The sequence below is a fragment of the Gouania willdenowi genome, chromosome 13 (assembly GCF_900634775.1).
Source record: "Gouania willdenowi chromosome 13, fGouWil2.1, whole genome shotgun sequence".
Taxonomy (NCBI): Eukaryota; Metazoa; Chordata; class Actinopteri; order Blenniiformes; family Gobiesocidae; genus Gouania; species Gouania willdenowi.
The window spans coordinates 42846010-42864656 of record NC_041056.1 but is presented as its reverse complement, the minus strand read 5'-3'; the positions used below and the strand labels follow the sequence as shown (position 1 = coordinate 42864656).

The 18647-nt window shown below is 39.2% G+C and overlaps 1 protein-coding gene across 1 annotated transcript; it reads left to right on the top strand.

Annotated features, from left to right (window-relative positions):
- Nucleotides 1-919: 919 nt before the first annotated feature.
- Nucleotides 920-2884, top strand: LOC114474000 (nascent polypeptide-associated complex subunit alpha, muscle-specific form-like). Its single transcript, XM_028463826.1, has one exon. The coding sequence runs from the start codon at nucleotides 920-922 to the stop codon at nucleotides 2882-2884; it is 1965 nt and encodes a 654-aa protein (XP_028319627.1).
- The last annotated feature ends 15763 nt before the right edge of the window (nucleotides 2885-18647 follow it).

The window sequence follows — 18647 nt, the reverse complement described above, 5'->3', positions numbered from 1 at the left end:
TTGGTGTGAACGTAGCATAATCCTGACCCCAAGATTAAGAATCCCTGATATAGAAGATGTTTATCATGAAATAGTTGTGGATTAATGATGTTTGACATGTTGACTTATGGACCTATCATTGCAGTTGTCTCTTTCTAATTAACTAAAGAAGTCAGTGATAAATAGTGTTTAGTGAATTGTGAGTTTTAGCCTTAGATGATGTCAGAGTCACATTAAAAATACTTTTTTAATTTTTTTCTTCTCGTTTTGATACCTTAACTGAGGGTAGTGTCACTTGCATAAAGTGATGGAACCCCATACCCCAGAGATGCCAGGCCAAAAGCCAAGGACAAAAACGCACACGGCCGGCACCCCATCCTGAGGGCCCCCGTGGACGCACACACACCGATGGCCAACACCCAACCCCCCAAGGTGGGGTCCAGGGAGCCCCCCACCAGAGACCCCATCAGATGGACAGAGATCAAAGGGCAACCAGCATCGTCCATGTGCAAACTAACGTTTCTTATTGAGCAGCCAATCAGGAGTCAGGATTTTCCTTTGCTGTTGATGATGTCACAGGTTCTCTTCAGCAGCCAATTAGAAGTCAGCCCATTCCTTTGCTTTGATGTAACAGGTTCTCAAGATCAAAGCATGTTCCTTTGATGTCACAGGTTCCGTTGATACAAAAGTAGTCCTTTAAAGCAGACACTCATCTTCACGCCAACAACTGAGAAAGAAGTACAAGTCCATTACATCAACAAGGAATTATAGAAACGAAAAAATGGAGAGTACTCTCTTAAACCAAAAACCTGATATAGAGACATCTTCTGACAGACCCACCATGATTCAACAACAGGTGATTGAAGCCTATGAACAGTTCCAGACATTAGGGATGGAATTTAGGCAGACAGATGCTAATTTGTCAAAAAACCCTCAGAACATGAACATCTCCCAAAAGGAAGAAATTGCTTCCCCATTCCTCACATTGGATGAAGATCCCAGCATCCAGCGCAATGCAGTTTTGGCTCAGAGCAGCCTGGTACACAGTGAAGAGCTGGCTACGACTGCAGTGAAGAAAGACAACCGAGACCACAGCAGAGCGGCAAAAACCGAACACACCATGCTGCCGTATCAAACACCTGCTACGAGGACCCCACCTAGAACCCGCATCCCCAAACCCATCAATGCCCCAACATGCAAACCCCGGGGAGGGCCCAGGGAGCTCCCCATCCAAGACCCGAGCAGAGCGGCCCAGACCGAACACACCACGCTGCCGCCCCAAACACCTGCTACGAGGACCCCACCTAGAACCCTCATCCCCAAACCCATCCATGCCCCAACATGCAAACCCCGGGGAGGGCCCAGGGAGCTCCCCATCCGAGACCCCAGCAGAGCGGCCCAGACCGAACACACCACGCTGCCGGCCCAAACACCTGCTACGAGGACCCCACCTAGAACCCTCATCCCCAAACCCATCCATGCCCCAACACCCAACCCCCGAAGAGGGCCAAGGGAGCCCCCCATCCGAGACCTCAGTAGAGCAGCAAAAACCAAACACACCACGCTGACGCACCAAACACCTGCTACGAGGAGCCCTGCTAGAACCCACATCCCCAAACCCATTAATGCCCCAACACCCAACCCTGAGGGACGGCCCAAAGAGCCCCCCATCCGAACCATCAGCAGAGCAGCAAAAAACAAACACACAACGCTGCCGCACCCAACACCTGCTACGAGGACCCCAGCAAGAAACCACATACCCAAACTCATCCATGCCCCAACACCCAACCCCCGGGGAGAGCCCAAGGAGCCCCCCATCCGAACCATCAGCAGAGCAGCAAAAAACATTCACACAATGCTGCCGCACCCAACACCTGCTACGAGGACCCCAGGAAGAAACCACATACCCAAACCCATCCATGCCCCAACACCCAACCCCCGGGGAGGGCCCAGGGAGCCCCCCATCCGAGACTTCAGCAGAGCAGCAAAAATTGAACACACTACGCTGCTGCCCCGAACATATGCTATGAGAACCCCCGCGAGAACCCACATCTCCAAACCCCTCCATGCCCCAACATGCAAACCCCGAGGAGGGCCCAAGGAGCTCCCCATCCAAGACCCCAGCAGAGCGGCCAGGATCGAACACACCACGCTGCCGCCCCGAACACCTGCTACAAGGACCCCTGCTAGAACCCACATCGCCAAACCCATTAATGCCCCAACGCCCAACCTCCGGGGAGGGCCCAAGGAGCACCCCATCCGAGACCCAAGCAAAAGAGTCATGACCCACACCCAGAGAAAAATCACAGGGTGCCCGCCAGTGGCCAGGTTCAGAGCCAATAGAGGCAAGACTCCAGGCCAAGAGGTAACTGATCCTGAGGCAGCACCGGTGGCAAGCCCCCACAACATAATCCAAGAACCTCGGCCAGTCGCCCCAGAAACAACTGATCCTGAGGCAGCACCGGTGGCAAGCACCCCCAACATCATCCACGAACCCCGGCCAATCACCCCAGAAGCAATTGATCCTGAGATAGCACCTGTGGCAAACCCCCCCACCGTCACCAAAGAACCCCAGCCAATCACCCCAGAAGCAACTGATCCCGTGGCAGCATTGGTGGTGAGCCCCCCCACCGTCACCCAAGAACCCTGGCCAATCAACCCAGAAGCAACTGATCCCGAGGCAGAATTGGTGGCGAGCCCCCCCACCGTCACCCAAGAACCCTGGCCATTCAACCGAGAAGCATCTGATCCCGAGGCAGCATTGGTGCGGAGCCCCCCCACCGTCACCCAAGAACCCTGGCCAATCAACCCAGAAGCAACTGATCCTGAGGCAGCACCGGTGGCAAGCCCCCCCACCGTCACCCAAGAACCCAGGCCAATCAGCCCAGAATCAACTGATCCTTAGGCAGCACCGGTGGCAAGCCCCCCCACCGTCACCCAAAAACCCCGGCCAATCAACCCAGAAAGCACTAAGCCTTGATTGCCAAAGTTGGGTATGGATGCAGATTTATGTTCATCAGGTTTAGAATGATGAAAAAGAAAAAAAAAAATGTTGCAGAAAATTCCAGTAGGCTAGTTAAATAGATCAAGTGACATGTCCAAATAACATTTTTTATTGACACTTGGGTCCTTCCTGTGTGGAGTTTGCATAAACTCCCCATGTGAGTGGTTGTCTGTGTTGCCCTGCGATGGACTGGCGCCCTGTCCAGGGTGTACCCTCGCCTAACGCCTAGTGTGAGCTGAAGATAGGCACCGGCAGACCCCCGCGACCCTGAAATAGGACAAAGCGGAGTATGCCACCAGCTTCCTGAACACAGCCCTGGTCACCCAATGTTTTTACGTACCATCCCCCAAGTAAAATTTCTTGTATTGTCTAAAAACTGCACTTGGCAATAAAAATGATTCTGGATAATAAAAGATATGGGTCCTTTGTGCAAACTATCCAGCGTACAGCATTTTTAATCGCATTTTCTCTGTTTTGTTTGTTTTTATTTAGCTATACTGCAAAAAACAGGAGCTATTCTTCCTGTGTTCTACATCACAGACTACTGTAAATATGTACATAACAGTTCCTGAATACAACAAACAGATTAGATACGATGTACAAACAACATTTACGCAGAAAAAAATAAAACAACAACCAAAGCATACATAGTCAAAAGGTCATTTAAAAAGTAGGAACAATTAGTTTAAACTGGCAAATACTGTAATAAACATGATAATTTGTGATAGTGGTTAAACTGGTCCAATTAATCATGAAATATGGTGAAAAGTATGATGGTAGATATGTTGCAAAATGTGAGAGTTCATAGAATGTGGTGTGAGCTTGTGTATAAAAAATCCACACGTGAAATAAATTTAATGTCACAAATGATGGAAAAAAATGTATAGAGTGATATTTACACATAAAATTACAGCTGCAAACTTGTAATCTAACATTTATTCACATGTTTTTTAATTACTTGTGTAAATGATCGTTTACAACCACAACTCTCCAGGTATAACTTCTCATATCTACCGCTACAGAAACACAAACTACTTTTCTCGTGTGAATCTGAGCTGCTTGAGTTTTGCATCACATTTTGCGAGACGTCTGCAGCAAAACTGATTCATGCTCATAGAAATTAGAATATTACTAAAGACCAATACAAAAAAAAAGATTTCTAGAAATGTTGGCCAACTGAAAAATATGAAGATGAAAAGTATGATCATGTACAGCACTCAATACTTAGTTGGAGCTCCTTCTGCCTGAATTACTGCAGCAATGCGGCGTGGAATGGAGTCTATCAGTCTGTGGCACTGCTCAGGTGTTATGAGATTCCAGGTTGATCTGATGGTGGCCTTCAGCTCTTCTGCATAGACCTTTTTCACACTTCTGCATTTTAAACCTGTATTCTACACTACACAAGGGCTTTAAATTAACACCCGCCAAATGCAGAGAAACACTAACTTTGGCAGGTAACATTATAGCGTTACTAGCCATTTTGGCTGGTAAAGAATGAAACAAATACCACTGCATTTGTTTGAATCGGCAGGCTGAAGAAACAAGTCAACAAGTCATTGTTGCCAGATTGGGCTATTTTCTGCCAAGAAATTTGAGGGTTTGTGTGTGTGTTTAGATTTTAAGACGTAATGTGTATCTGGCAACACTGCTGGTTGTATTTTACGTGCGGGTTGTGTACAGTCACGTGACTCTGCTTGACCAATTAGAAAGTCTATCTTGCGCTACCTGGAAGCGGCCGACAGACGCAAGAAACACTTTGGATGTTGTTGCTACAGGTAGCTAAACCTTAGTTCATGATAAAACTGTTGTGACAAACCATGAAAGTGATCTAATTAAGCGATAACTCAGAAGCCGACTGCCAAACGCTGACTACTGCGATCAAGCCGCTCAATATGTGAAACGGAGCAAAGTTTGTTAGTTAGTTAGTTAGTTAGTTTATTTCTTCGGTCATTGTGAACATCCAGATCTAAGGTCATTCAAAGATCCCACACATTACACGACAGGAAAAAAAAAAAAATATGTATACATTAAGAATGTCAACCGCTAAATGATGCCTGACCGAAAGAGGTTTAAGCTGAAGTCTAGACTTATTTTGCCTAACCCCTTTTACAACTGAAACACTACTGTATGTCCAAAGATGACACAATTATAAAGTTTCTCTCATACCAACAATGGTAACATGTAAGCACAAAACTTGAACTTCAACAATCAAAATTATATTAAGCATCCACGATCAACTTCTTTTCTAATGTTTCATTCAAGTGTTCTATACTTCTCTATAATATTTAACTTGTACATTTTCTTAAATGCATGAATAGTTTTGGAGCCCTTAAGTTGTATAGGTAGACCGTTCCATAGATCAACTCCTTTGACTGATAAACACCTCCTCTTAGTATTACTCTTCGCCATGGGTTTTTGTAGCAGATCAGTTCCTCTGAGGTTATATCTTGATTCTCTAGTTTGAAACATCTTTTGTAAACAGTGAGGAAGCATGAGATTGTGAGCCTTGTACATCACAGCTGCTGTGTAGACATCAACAAGATCATGCAATTTTAAGATATTTAATCTAATAAAAAGTGGATTTGTTGGAGCAAGGTATCCAAAGTATTCCCCCATATTTCCACACAATAGCTAAGGTATGGAAGGATGAGGGAATTGTACAGTATATATAATGCATTTTGATTCACAGAGGTTTTTATTTTATACAGTATGGCAATAAGTTTGGAAATTTTTGTCTTTAGTGTATTTATGTGTGCTTTCCAATTTAACTTATTATCAATATTGATTCCCAAAAACTTTGTAACATACACCCTTTCAATTTCTACCTCCCCAATTTTGATTCGACATGGTTTGTTTACTTCCTTGTTTCCAAATACAATATATTTAGTTTTATGCAGATTTATGGAAAGTTTATTTACATCAAACCACTTTTTAAGTATCTTAAGTTCAGTTCCTACTGTGTTCAAAAGCAGCTCAAGATCTGTTCCCGAACAATACAAACTGGTATCATCGGCAAATAGAATACATTGTAATTTGTTGAGGACTTCGCTGATTTCATTAATGTACATAATAAATAGTTTAGGTCCCAAAACGGAGCCCTGAGGAACTCCGTGGGTTATTTTTGCCTCCATTGAGTTGATATTATCAATATTTACATACTGATTTCGGTCACTTAGATAACTTTTTAGCCAATCATGTGCTAAGCCCCTGACACCATACCATTCTAATTTATTTAAAAGCAATGAATGGTCTATTGTGTCAAAGGCCTTGCTAAGGTCAATAAAGACTCCAACAGCATACTCACTGATCTCAATAGATATTGATATCTTTTCTACTAGTTCCGTAACTGCCATTGAAGTGGACCTATTGGATCTAAAACCATACTGATGTTCACTTAACAGGTTATGCTTGTCTACAAAGCTATCAAGTCGTTTCACAAATAGCTTTTCCAGTATTTTTGAAAACTGCGAGAGTATTGAGATCGGTCTGTAATTGGTAAACTGTTGCTTTTCTCCACTTTTAAAAATAGGTATTACTTTGGCAGTTTTCATTTTACTCGGAAAGATACCCATTGAGAAAGACTGATTACATATATACATGAAAGGAGTAACAATAAAATCAATGATATCTTTCACGAGGACCATATCTATATCAGATCCATCTGTTGATCTCTTAGTTTTGAAGGAATGTACAATTTCAATGATTTCGTTCTCACTAACACTTTTAATGAAAAGTGAGTTTAGATTATTTTTAATATTCATTTCTTCAAATTCATTGGCATTGCTTGGTAGCACAATTTCATTGGCTAACTTCGGCCCAACACTGACAAAAAAAACTGTTAAATGCATTAGCAATTTCCTTTTTTTCACTGATGATTGAATTATTCATTGTGAAGTAATTTGGATATTCTTCCTTTTTTCTTCCATTCCTGATAATGCCATTCAATACCTTCCAGGTACCCTGGATATCACTCTTGTTCTGCTCCAGCAATTTGTGATAGTATTCTTTTTTATTGAATCTTATTATTTGAGTTAACTTATTTTTATACATTTTATATCTTTCTTCAGTTTGTTTAGTCCTTTGCTTTAAATGTACTCTATAGAGTTGTTGTTTTCTTTTACAAGCCTTAGCTATGCCCTTGGTTAGCCATGGTTTATCCTGGCTGTTTTTGTTTTTAGTATAGTATTTCTTACACGGACAGTGCTGGTCATACAATTGGATTAGGGTAAATAGGAAGGCATTGTATGCCTTATCAGGGTCAGGAGTTGCATACACTTCTTCCCAAGTTTGGGCACATAAGTCCCCCTTGAGAGCAGCAATAGCTTCAGGTGTTCGATGTCTTACATATTTGAAATCATTTATTTTGGTTGTAATATTTTGCAATTGTTTAAAAATACTAAAAATAGGAAGATGGTCAGTGATATTATTGATAAGTACTCCAGCTGTAATTTGACTTGCTAATTGATTAGTAAATATATTATCTATTAACGTTGATGTGTCCGTGGTAATTCTGGTTGGCTTAACAATAAGGGGAAAAAGAGAGTTGCTATACATAGTATTAATGAAGTCTGTTGTTCTTAACAGACTTCAGTAGATTGATATTAAAGTCACCACACACAATATGGACCTTGTTTAAATGACTAAAAAGGCAGTTCATTTTGTTATTGAAAATGTCTAGACATGATCCAGGTGTTCTGTACACACAACTATCAACAATAATTTTAGACTTTTCTACAATAATTTCACGTTATACACTCCAAAACATCATCGATGGTGGTTGACTTGCTATCAATCTTTTTAAACCTCAGATCTGTATCTATGTATAGTGCAACGCCCCCACCTCTTTTATTTATCCGATTTGTAGTGAACAATTCATATCCATCTAATTGTACTTCACAGCACCTATCTGCATCCAACCAAGTCTCAGAAACAGCAATAACACTAAATTTATTAAACTGACTAAGATATTGTTTAATTTTGTTATAATTTTTGTTCAAACTCCTACTATTAAAGTGTATAATGCTAAAGGCTCCGTTCATATTAATGTGTTTAAATTGCTCGTCAGTATAGTAATCACAATCATTAATTATATTATTAAACAAATGCTTATCCGGATCTATGTCACAGCCAAACTCATTTACTCTATAATTTGTATCATCGTACAAAATAATGTCTTCACTACCATTTATATATTCTGTATCATTGTTATCAATATCCACTTCGCTCAATTCATCCTCACTGTCATACATTTGTTTTTAGTTTTATCATACACACACATTCCCCCCAAAAGCGCATAGCGTTGGACACACCCAACCACAGGACCACTCACGCTCATGGAGCACACGCACACGCATGCAGGACATGTACACACACAACGTACACATCCACATTTATGCCCAAGCGACGCGCTGACAATCACACACACACGCACAAACAGCACGCAATCAGACAAACGCAGAAAACTACTGTCTATTTGGAGATGTCCCGTGCAGTTCCCAGTACTCCCAATTCCAAAGTCCGAGTGTTCGAAATATTCATATCCACTTGTCGACTCCACTGAATATTATTAGAACTCACTGTCATTATATCCTTTGAGAAAAAAGTACCAAAACGCAAGCCTTCCATCCAACGCAAGACGAACACACACTGTCCATTTGCAGAGTTACAGTATATCCTCAGTCTAACAGAAAAATATCCATCAATCCATCGCCTACTTCGTGTTAAATTATTCCTCCAGGAAACATCCGCTGCGTAACTAAAAATAATAATAAGGCTAGATGTGGCCTGTGAGCATCCATGTCCTCCCATCTGGGCACAATTGTCTTTCCCATAAACACTATGACTTATCTTCTCACGAGTTGTAGGTATACTCAGTGGAATTTGCAACATTATTTGATTTGGTCAAGGTCTTTCATTTCTCTTACCAGTATGACTTTAGCTTGTTCCGGAGTGTGCCCATTTAGCTGGATGAATATCTTACAATTCCTCGTCCATGTCGCTTTGATCTTCCCATTTTTTTTCAGGATACGCGCTTCTCTGGCAATTCCAGCCGCTTTCTTTGTTAGATGATCATTCAGATACACAGACGTTCCTTTTAACTTCTTTCCTTGACGCATGAGTTCCGTTTTATGTTTGCGATTTGCAAAACGCAAAATAATAGCTGGATTAGCCTTGTCCTTCCGCGGCAAAGTGTGGCATGCCGAGATGGCAGTCGGATCCAGGTAGATGTCCTTCTCTGCCAGAAAGTTCACAACTTGCTCTTCCAGCGTTTGCAAATCCTCGGCATGTGCATCCTCACTTATATTTCTGCCATCCATAGTTGCTCTGGCGTAAGAGCGCGGCTTGATTGTAAGACCTGTAATTATAACATCTTCCATTCTGGTGTACTGCTCGAGGTTGTCGATTCTTTTCTCAAGCTCCTCGATGGTTTTGTCTCTTTCTCTTACGATATTTTTAAGTTGTTTCACTTCTTCAAAAAGTTCCGCCAGCTTAATCAGCTGTTGCGTCACTTTCATTAGCTCCCCAGACATACGGTTTAGAGATTCCCGGATTTCCTCCATATCATTCTCCATCTTTGCCTCCGCTGCTTTCTTCAAGCCCATTGCAAACTTTTCCTGTGCTACTTTTTGTTTCTTTCTCACACTTTAAGCAAGAAAAAAACGTATCTTTGATGCTTAAGCCTGCAGCACGTCGCAGGGCGCAGCCATCTTGGATGATCACGATGTGAGATAAGCAAGTGGTTACATAGTTATCACTTGTTTATGCCAATGTTCTCATTTTCCATGGGATTTAATCAATAATGATATTAGTATCATGTTCAATGTGGATCAGAGTTATCATTAAGCTATGTTGTGGTGTGTTTTAGCAAAACATTGTTCTTAATGGTTCAAATGCACTTGGCACTTTAAACGCAAGCTGCTATTTTGATATTTATATTGATGTTATATTATATATTTAAGTGTTTAGATGATTCAATTATATAGTTATTCATATTGAGAATAATTTTATAATCTGAGAATCATGAAATGAAATATATTGTACAATATTTGAGGCTCTTGTAGCACATCAACTCTTTCTCTCTCACACACACACAGCCTACCTATATATGAATACATTTCGACAAGCTCTGGGCATAACATTGGACATATGCACATATTTATACATGAAGAGACAAGTGCAATAAATATTAACATTATATGTTGTCAAAACATTGTATTTCTGAAGAGAGGAGCAGATGAGGAAAATCTATTTGAAAAATTCCTAATTCTGAGAAAAAAAAAAATTGTGTCTTATTCAGATAAGTTTGGCATGTAGCACCCCAAATCATTTTTTCATCATACATTTAGGATCTATTAAGGAGTGAATTCTACTCAAAATATATATAGATTTCAATATTTTTCAACAAACATGTTGAGTGTGAGATTTCCAGGTTCATTTTTGGTCTACAATGACGCCTAAAAATTTAGTTTGAGTCACTTGACTAATTTTGGTTCCACCAATTAAAATATACACATAATGACTCCAAGAAACACACATTACAGAAAAATACACCAAACGAAAAAAATATAAAAATGAGTAAAAAAAAAAAAAAAAAACCCCACCACATTTGCACACGTTATTTTATTTTGCACCTGCAAATATACCCCTTCATAATGCTACAGAGTATGTTTTTATTATGCCGACAATTGACAACTCTACTTTAGCTCCCACTAGATGAATACATACTTCCAACAGGCACTGTACTCGTGATCCAAAACTCTGAGATTGGTTATTTCCAGCTCCAACTGGAGCAGCAACAGCTCCCTCTGTTGCTCAAACGTGAGCACTTCAGCCTGCCCCACAGACACAGAAGCTGTAGCCACTGGCTCTTTCTCTAACACACCTTTTTCAATTAAAGACAAAAAAACAAACCTCCTCAGCTCAACTTTAAGCAAACCCTCTTGCAAAATAATACCATAATAGTCAGCAATTTATTTCTTTGGTTCTTGTGATAGGAACCCAAAAAAACAGCACAAGGTGCCTCATAAAATCCCGACAAACTATCCATATTCACCTACAGTAGAGTTATATAAGGCCGGATACACAAAAAATTCTCAGAGAATTTCTCTAACTATGAAATCCAGAAGCTAACTAATCTCAACCCTTGGCTTCATGAGGTTCAGCAGTGGGAATATTAAGCACCAACTCCAGTAGGATTGCACCCCAACACGAGCCATTTCCCCACAACATTACAAAAATAACAAACCGGCACAATCCCAGAGGAGAAAGTGCCCTACAGCCTCACAGAAACCTCTGGGGAAAAATGTGCCCCTCCACACAACATCCAACTGTATCAGGAGAACATGAAAAACCGAGACAAGCCCCCAATTGTCACATATTGGCTAAAGACCGTGACAACAATAAAACAACAAGAGGTAGATAAATGTCTGCACTACCCAAGACCTCCAGGCAACAAATAATAATTCAGCCACAGGAGCATCCACAACCAGCCAGAGCCAGACTGGAGGGTGAGTCCTCACGTGACTTTAATGGTTAGGCCACGCCTTCCAATCAGCCACACACACCTGAGTCCAATACAGTCATTAACGGTGTGAAAACAAGAAGATAGATAAAGAAAAACACACCTGCAACCCCACCCACAATATCATTAACATGTTTATATTTATATTATAAACATTTAATGAATATTATTAATATGTTTTTTATAGAAAGGAGTGAAGAGAAAGATCTGCAGAAGCCTGATAACGATCCTGGTCATTTCAATCAGGTGTGTTGGAAGAGGGAAACATCTAAAACATGCTGGATAGTGGCTCTTGAGGACCAGGATTGGGGACCTCTGAGGGGTGTTCCATAAAGGAGGGTTAACAAACTCTGAGTCTATCCATAAACTCTGGGTCAACATACCCTCCATGGTAAACTCTGTGTATCTGATTCCATTACAGCTGGTATGAAGTGGGTTAATCAACCTTGAGTATGTAAACCTTGGGTTACTGACGTGCACGCGTTTGATAAAAAGCCATCATCAATGGATCAGAGATGACTCGAGCTGCCATGACAACCACCCGAAAAATAGTGATTTATTCACCCTAATGGGTGAAATAAGTCGGTGTTTGATGAATATGATCCTGTTCTAAAGGTGTGTTCAGTCTTCAGTGACTATAGTGGCTTAAATCACCTGTAATTAGTCACACTTTTTGGTCACTTCATCACTTTATTGCTTCAGTGACGTGACGAGTGGTGAATAATATGAATAAAATGTGTCTGAGGAGATGTGGCAGCAGCATAGGATGTCTGCATAGAGAGTCCTCCTGTTACACTGGATATAAACACAGTAAATGCTGCTTCATATCTAATCATTTATATTGATTTTTAATGTAATATTGTCACCAAAGTCATCTCAACGTCCTAAAAAATGTCATAAAAAAACACTGAAGCGGGACGTGAACCCGTGACCCATCGTTTCCAAGAGCAGCGTCATAAATCACTGTGACATCATATCTTCATAGATGTATGATCTACAGATTTAACTGTATAACAATATAAAACAACAATTGAGCCTTAAAAGTGTATTAATTTAAATGATCATCTCCTCCTTTATATTATCTACAGGTTTGTATTCAGTGAACTTTACTACAGATGTTTTAATGTAGATCAACCTCTCAGTGTGTTTCACTTAATGATCTACATCTACAATGTTAGAAAGAAAACTACCGTTTGATAAAAAAATAAATAAACATAAAGCAACACAACATTAGTAATGATGTGAACACGTCTGTGGTGTGTGATGTTACTAATGTGTTTCAGAGAAAAGTGTTAAGGTTCATTAAAGTGTTCAGGTGGGCGGAGCCAGGTAGAAACCCAGGGTTTCTTTGATAAAACCTGCCAGTGACCAGGTTTAGTTCACGGACAATGTTGCCATGGTAACATACTCAGAGTTTGAACATAACCTGCTTCATAGAATATCCCTCTGCTGTTGTTTGCAGAGGTTCCTGCTGCGCAGACACTAGAGGATTCTGGGATGGAACTGGAGGTTGTAATGAGGAAACCACTAACATATATATATATATATGTGTGTGTGTGTGTGTATGTTAATAAATATGTTCACTATCAGTGTCTCAGAGGGTCAACGGGTCATTTGGGTTCATCATCAGAGACTGAGTCCAAAGTCTTTGTTTCTATTTTTGTTTACACTCCATGTCTTTTGTAACTTTTGTAAATTATATAATTCATGAAATAAAACCTGATTCTCATGTTTGAACAATCAAAGGCTTCCTAGTGGTTGATCTTCTACTAGAGCAGGGACCCCCACTGTAGCTGAAGGTGGTTGAACACAGACACAGACATTGAAGAACAGTCATGTGGAGACAGGACCATCTATAAGGGGGAATAAAGGAGAGATTTTTGGGGTCCATCCATAAAGTCAGTAAAATGATGGTCTATTGTTCTATGAATCTGTGATAACCACATTTATTTATTCATCTGAATAATATCCACTGTTATCCAGGAACGTTTATTATTAATATTATAGTCATCTTAAAGATGGAAATCATGGTTTTAATCACTAATAAAATGGTTCAAAGTGACCAAAAATGGTGGAAAAGGAGGTGAAATGAGATTTTTAAAAAAATGGTTAAAAGTTGCAAATTAAAGTGGATAAAAACAGACAGAAGAAATGCAAAAAAGGGTTCAAAGTGTTAATATTGGAACAATTAGTTTAAACTGGTAAAAAATGGTCATGACAAATCCTGAATGTGGTTAAATTGGTAAAAATAATCATGAAATATGGTAAAAAGAGGTTAAAAGTGACAATAATGGGTCAACATATGTGACATTAGGTGTAAAAGTGGTAGAAAGGGTTTATAAGAGCTGAACATGTATTTTGACAATATTAGAAAAACAAAAACTTTTTGTGGGAAATTTTTATTGAAATTTATGAGAAATTGGGAGTAATTTTAAAAACACTATCATATCCAAACATACATATTGGCATCCATGCAAAATAATACACTTAGAAAAATCCAAAACACATTTCAACTGTTTTATATAGAAGTAGAACTTTAGATAACTTTTTATTGTCATTGTACAAAGACAACTACATTTGTAGCAGCTTGGAATGCTGTTGTAACACATAAAAATATCATAATAAAATGTATATAAATAAACACAAATATCTACTTAAGAAGATACAATCATTTAAATGGAGTTTCATTTAATTTGTCATAAATTCAATGAAACTTTACAGTATTTGCAGGGATTTCATGGTTTTCCCATGTTTTTATCACAAGATGGAAGTCATTTTTACTTTCAAAAATCCTGCTCAATATTGAAATTATTTGACAAGATTTCCCTAAATTAAATAAATATTGTCCCTACCTCACACCTGTCAAGTATCTCGTTTTAATCGGGAAACTCCCGTATTTTATCCCTCTTTCCCGCCATCTTCTCGTATTATTATTTTCCCGTAAATATCCCGTATTTTAATGTAATAATTAAAATATGTCTTACTAAACTGAACGCCGTCACTAGCCTCGCGAGAACTTCCACCTGAAATGGCCTGAGTGACAGTTCTAGATTAGATTAGATTAGATTAGATTAGATTAGACTAGATTAGATTAGATTAGATTAGATTAGACTAGATTAGATTAGATTAGACTAGATTAGATTAGTGCTGACATCAGCAATAAACCCAGAACCAACAGAACAGAGATGATGAATGAAGACGTTCTGGTGATAAAAACAAAGAACTGGTGTAAATATGTTATAAAATATAACATAGAGTTTATCCTCATAAAGACCATCAGGATGTGACACAGTTACACGTTCTGTTAGATTAATAACTGATATTATAACGTCTACCACAGAGGAAGGAACCACGTAAGTCACCATGAAAAATCATCCAATCACAAGCTCCATAAATATACACTGTTTATAAAGTGTTAAATAATGTAAAGTCTGTAATAAATGTGTCTAATAAGTCATTAGTGAATACCAGAGAACCATATGAGTGAACATGAGAAATTATAATAACATATATAATGAAAATAAAATGTTAATGTCTAATTTAAAGACAAGCAACGTTAAATTAACAGTAAATATACAACGTGTTGACTTGTATATAAACTGTAAGTATATTAAATAAACATGAACTTCATATACACATTTATGTTTTTATTTAGGCTGTCTTATAATTTAGGAATTAGGGCTGGGCGATATATCGAGATTCAAGATGTATCGAGTTTTCTATTTTGGTGATATAGAAAACTATAATATTTCATATATATGTATATATTATAGCTTATTATGGAGTCGCTGCTTTTACTTCTCAGAACAACATGTAAAGCTCAGTTAGATGATTAATAAGTGTCACATATTGATCAGATGTTTATTAATAAATGAGCCTGTGTGACATTTTGTGGCAAATTTAACCCAGAATTGTTTTTCTGGTCAGACTTTATTTAATAAATTATCTAGATTTATATCATATTTCACCATTTTGAGAAAATATATTGAGATATGAGTTTTGGTTCATATCACCAGCCCTAGTAGGAATGTTTACAGTATTTTAATATTAAAAAAGGTCGACCTACCAGATTAAAATCACATTATTGTATTTAGTAAGTGGTTGATAAGTGGATATTTTACATTTATTGTACATCTATATCAATATATAAGAGATACTGGAGCTTGGTTGGGTGGGTGGGACGACTGGTAGTGGGTGTCAGAAAATGTCCCTTATTTTCAAATCCAAAACTTGACAGGTATGATCTACCTGTCACTTATTGTTTGGATATTGTTGGGCGTGTGTGTCAGTGTGTGTGTGTGTGTGTGTGTGTCAGTGTGTGTGTGTGTGTGTGTGTGTGTGTGGGCGCCTGAGCAGCGACTGACACACACCAGTGAGGACAGACTAGACCAGAGGTTTATTCCATAAAGTAGGTTATGTTCAAACTCTGAGTATGTTCAGGCTGAAATGATGAAACTCTGAGTATCTCATTCCTAAACGTGAGGTATGTTCTTTTCTAAGTATGTTACCATGGCAACATTGTCCGTGAACTAAACCTGGTCACTGGCAGGTTTTATCAAAGAAACCCTGGGTTTCTACCTGGCTCCGCCCACCTGAACACTTTAATGAACCTTAACACTTTTCTCTGAAACACATTAGTAACATCACACACCACAGACGTGTTCACATCATTACTAATGTTGTGTTGCTTTATGTTTATTTATGTTTTCATCAAACAGTAGTTTTCTTTCTAACATTGTAGATGTAGATCATTAAGTGAAACACACTGAGAGGTTGATCTACATTAAAACATCTACTGACGTCTGTAGTAAAGTTCACTGAATACAAACCTGTAGATAATATAAAGGAGGAGATGATCATTTAAATTAATACACTTTTAAGGCTCAATTGTTGTTTTATATTGTTATACAGTTAAATCTGTAGATCATACATCTATGAAGATATGATGTCACAGTGATTTATGACGCTGCTCTTGGAAACGATGGGTCACGGGTTCACGTCCCGCTTCAGTGTTTTTTTATGACATTTTTTAGGACGTTGAGATGACTTTGGTGACAATATTACATTAAAAATCAATATAAATGATTAGATATGAAGCAGCATTTACTGTGTTTATATCCAGTGTAACAGGAGGACTCTCTATGCAGACATCCTATGCTGCTGCCACATCTCCTCAGACACATTTTATTCATATTATTCACCACTCGTCACGTCACTGAAGCAATAAAGTGATGAAGTGACCAAAAAGTGTGACTAATTACAGGTGATTTAAGCCACTATAGTCACTGAAGACTGAACACACCTTTAGAACAGGATCATATTCATCAAACACCGACTTATTTCACCCATTAGGGTGAATAAATCACTATTTTTCGGGTGGTTGTCATGGCAGCTCGAGTCATCTCTGATCCATTGATGATGGCTTTTTATCAAACGCGTGCACGTCAGTAACCCAAGGTTTACATACTCAAGGTTGATTAACCCACTTCATACCAGCTGTAATGGAATCAGATACACAGAGTTTACCATGGAGGGTATGTTGACCCAGAGTTTATGGATAGACTCAGAGTTTGTTAACCCTCCTTTATGGAACACCCCTCTGGACATGAAGACGTGGTTACCACAACACAAACATGTGTGTGTGTGTGTGTACAAACAAAGGCTGCAGTGTGGACTGATGCATGCTGGGAGATCAAAGGGTGGGCAGATGGAACAACAACACACTGTGTCTGACACACACACACACACACACACACACACACACACACACACACACACACACACACACACACACATACACACACACACACACACACACACACATTGTTGTGAACACACACAGGCCTGAGGGATTGTGGGTAGTGGGACAGAGGAGCAGCATTTATATAATTGTGCAGTAAATCATCTGGAATTATTTATATTAAAGTTGATTAACAAAACAAACTGAGGAGGTAATATTTTCTTCAATATTTAAGATCTTTGTAGAAGAAATGAACTTAAAGAGTAACTGTACTATCTGTTGTGATGCTGCATTGGTTTACATACAGTATGGACTTTGTATTATTACAACATGAGGAATAGAATTATTTAATGAACCCCCAAACTACGCCTCAAGGACCCCAGTTTGAGAACCACGGCACTTGGATACAGAATCAGAGGATGACCACAGTTAGGACCAGGTTAGGAGCAATATTTTCATTAAAGGGGACATATCATGTTAAATCCACTTTTTTAGCCCTTAAATGCATTTTGTTGTATATATAGAGTGTTTAGAAGTACAGAAAAGTTACAATTAATCTCTTCAGGTGCTCCGTAGATATCTTTATATTCTGTTTTGGTCATATTTTTCAATCTGTTTCGATTTTTCTATTCTCTATTACGTTTTTTGAACTATTACATCACAGTATTTGCAGCAGAACTGCCAAATTAGTTCATCAACTCCAGGCCCAACACTTCGAGCAATCCGCCATTTTTATTTCTGGCTTTTATTTTGTAGTCCAAGCTCCAGGATGCAGAAGTTACGAGAGGATAAGTCAAAATGTTGGGTTGTTGGATGTAGTAACCCACACGCTTCATTACACCGTCTCCCAGCATCAGAACCTTTTCAAAGTGTCTGGTTGAGTTTTATTTTTTATAGAAATGTACCACATCTGTGGATAAGGTCATTTTTGTGTGTGTGAAGCACTTCAATGATGACTGCTTCATCAACCTCCACCAGTATAAAGAAGGATTTACAGAAAGACTTTGTCTGATTGAGGGTTCAATTCCTTCTATCTTTGGAGACGATGAACAGAGCACTTCGGTAAGCTGTAAATAACGCTAAAAAGTGTGATGATAAGACGTCCCTGTCATTGTTTTGTTAGCATTAGCAGATGCACCGTCTTCATATGTTAGCGTTGTGTGCTCGTTTTAGATCCTTGATGATATGGCCTACAAGGTTTACAGTAATTTAAAGTTTAATTATACACACACACACACACACACACACACACACACACACACACACACTGACACACACACACACACACACACACTGACACACACGCACACACAGAAGTTTTCATTAGTCATTTCATTTTGACGTTTTTGTCTCCGTAAAGACTGTATTAAAATGCATTTTGTGACGATAGCTTGGCGCTAGCG

What these genes read in the sequence shown, in the direction of transcription:
- LOC114474000 (XM_028463826.1), top strand. Translation starts at nt 920, where the DNA reads ATGAACATCTCCCAAAAGGAAGAAATTGCTTCCCCATTCCTCACATTG.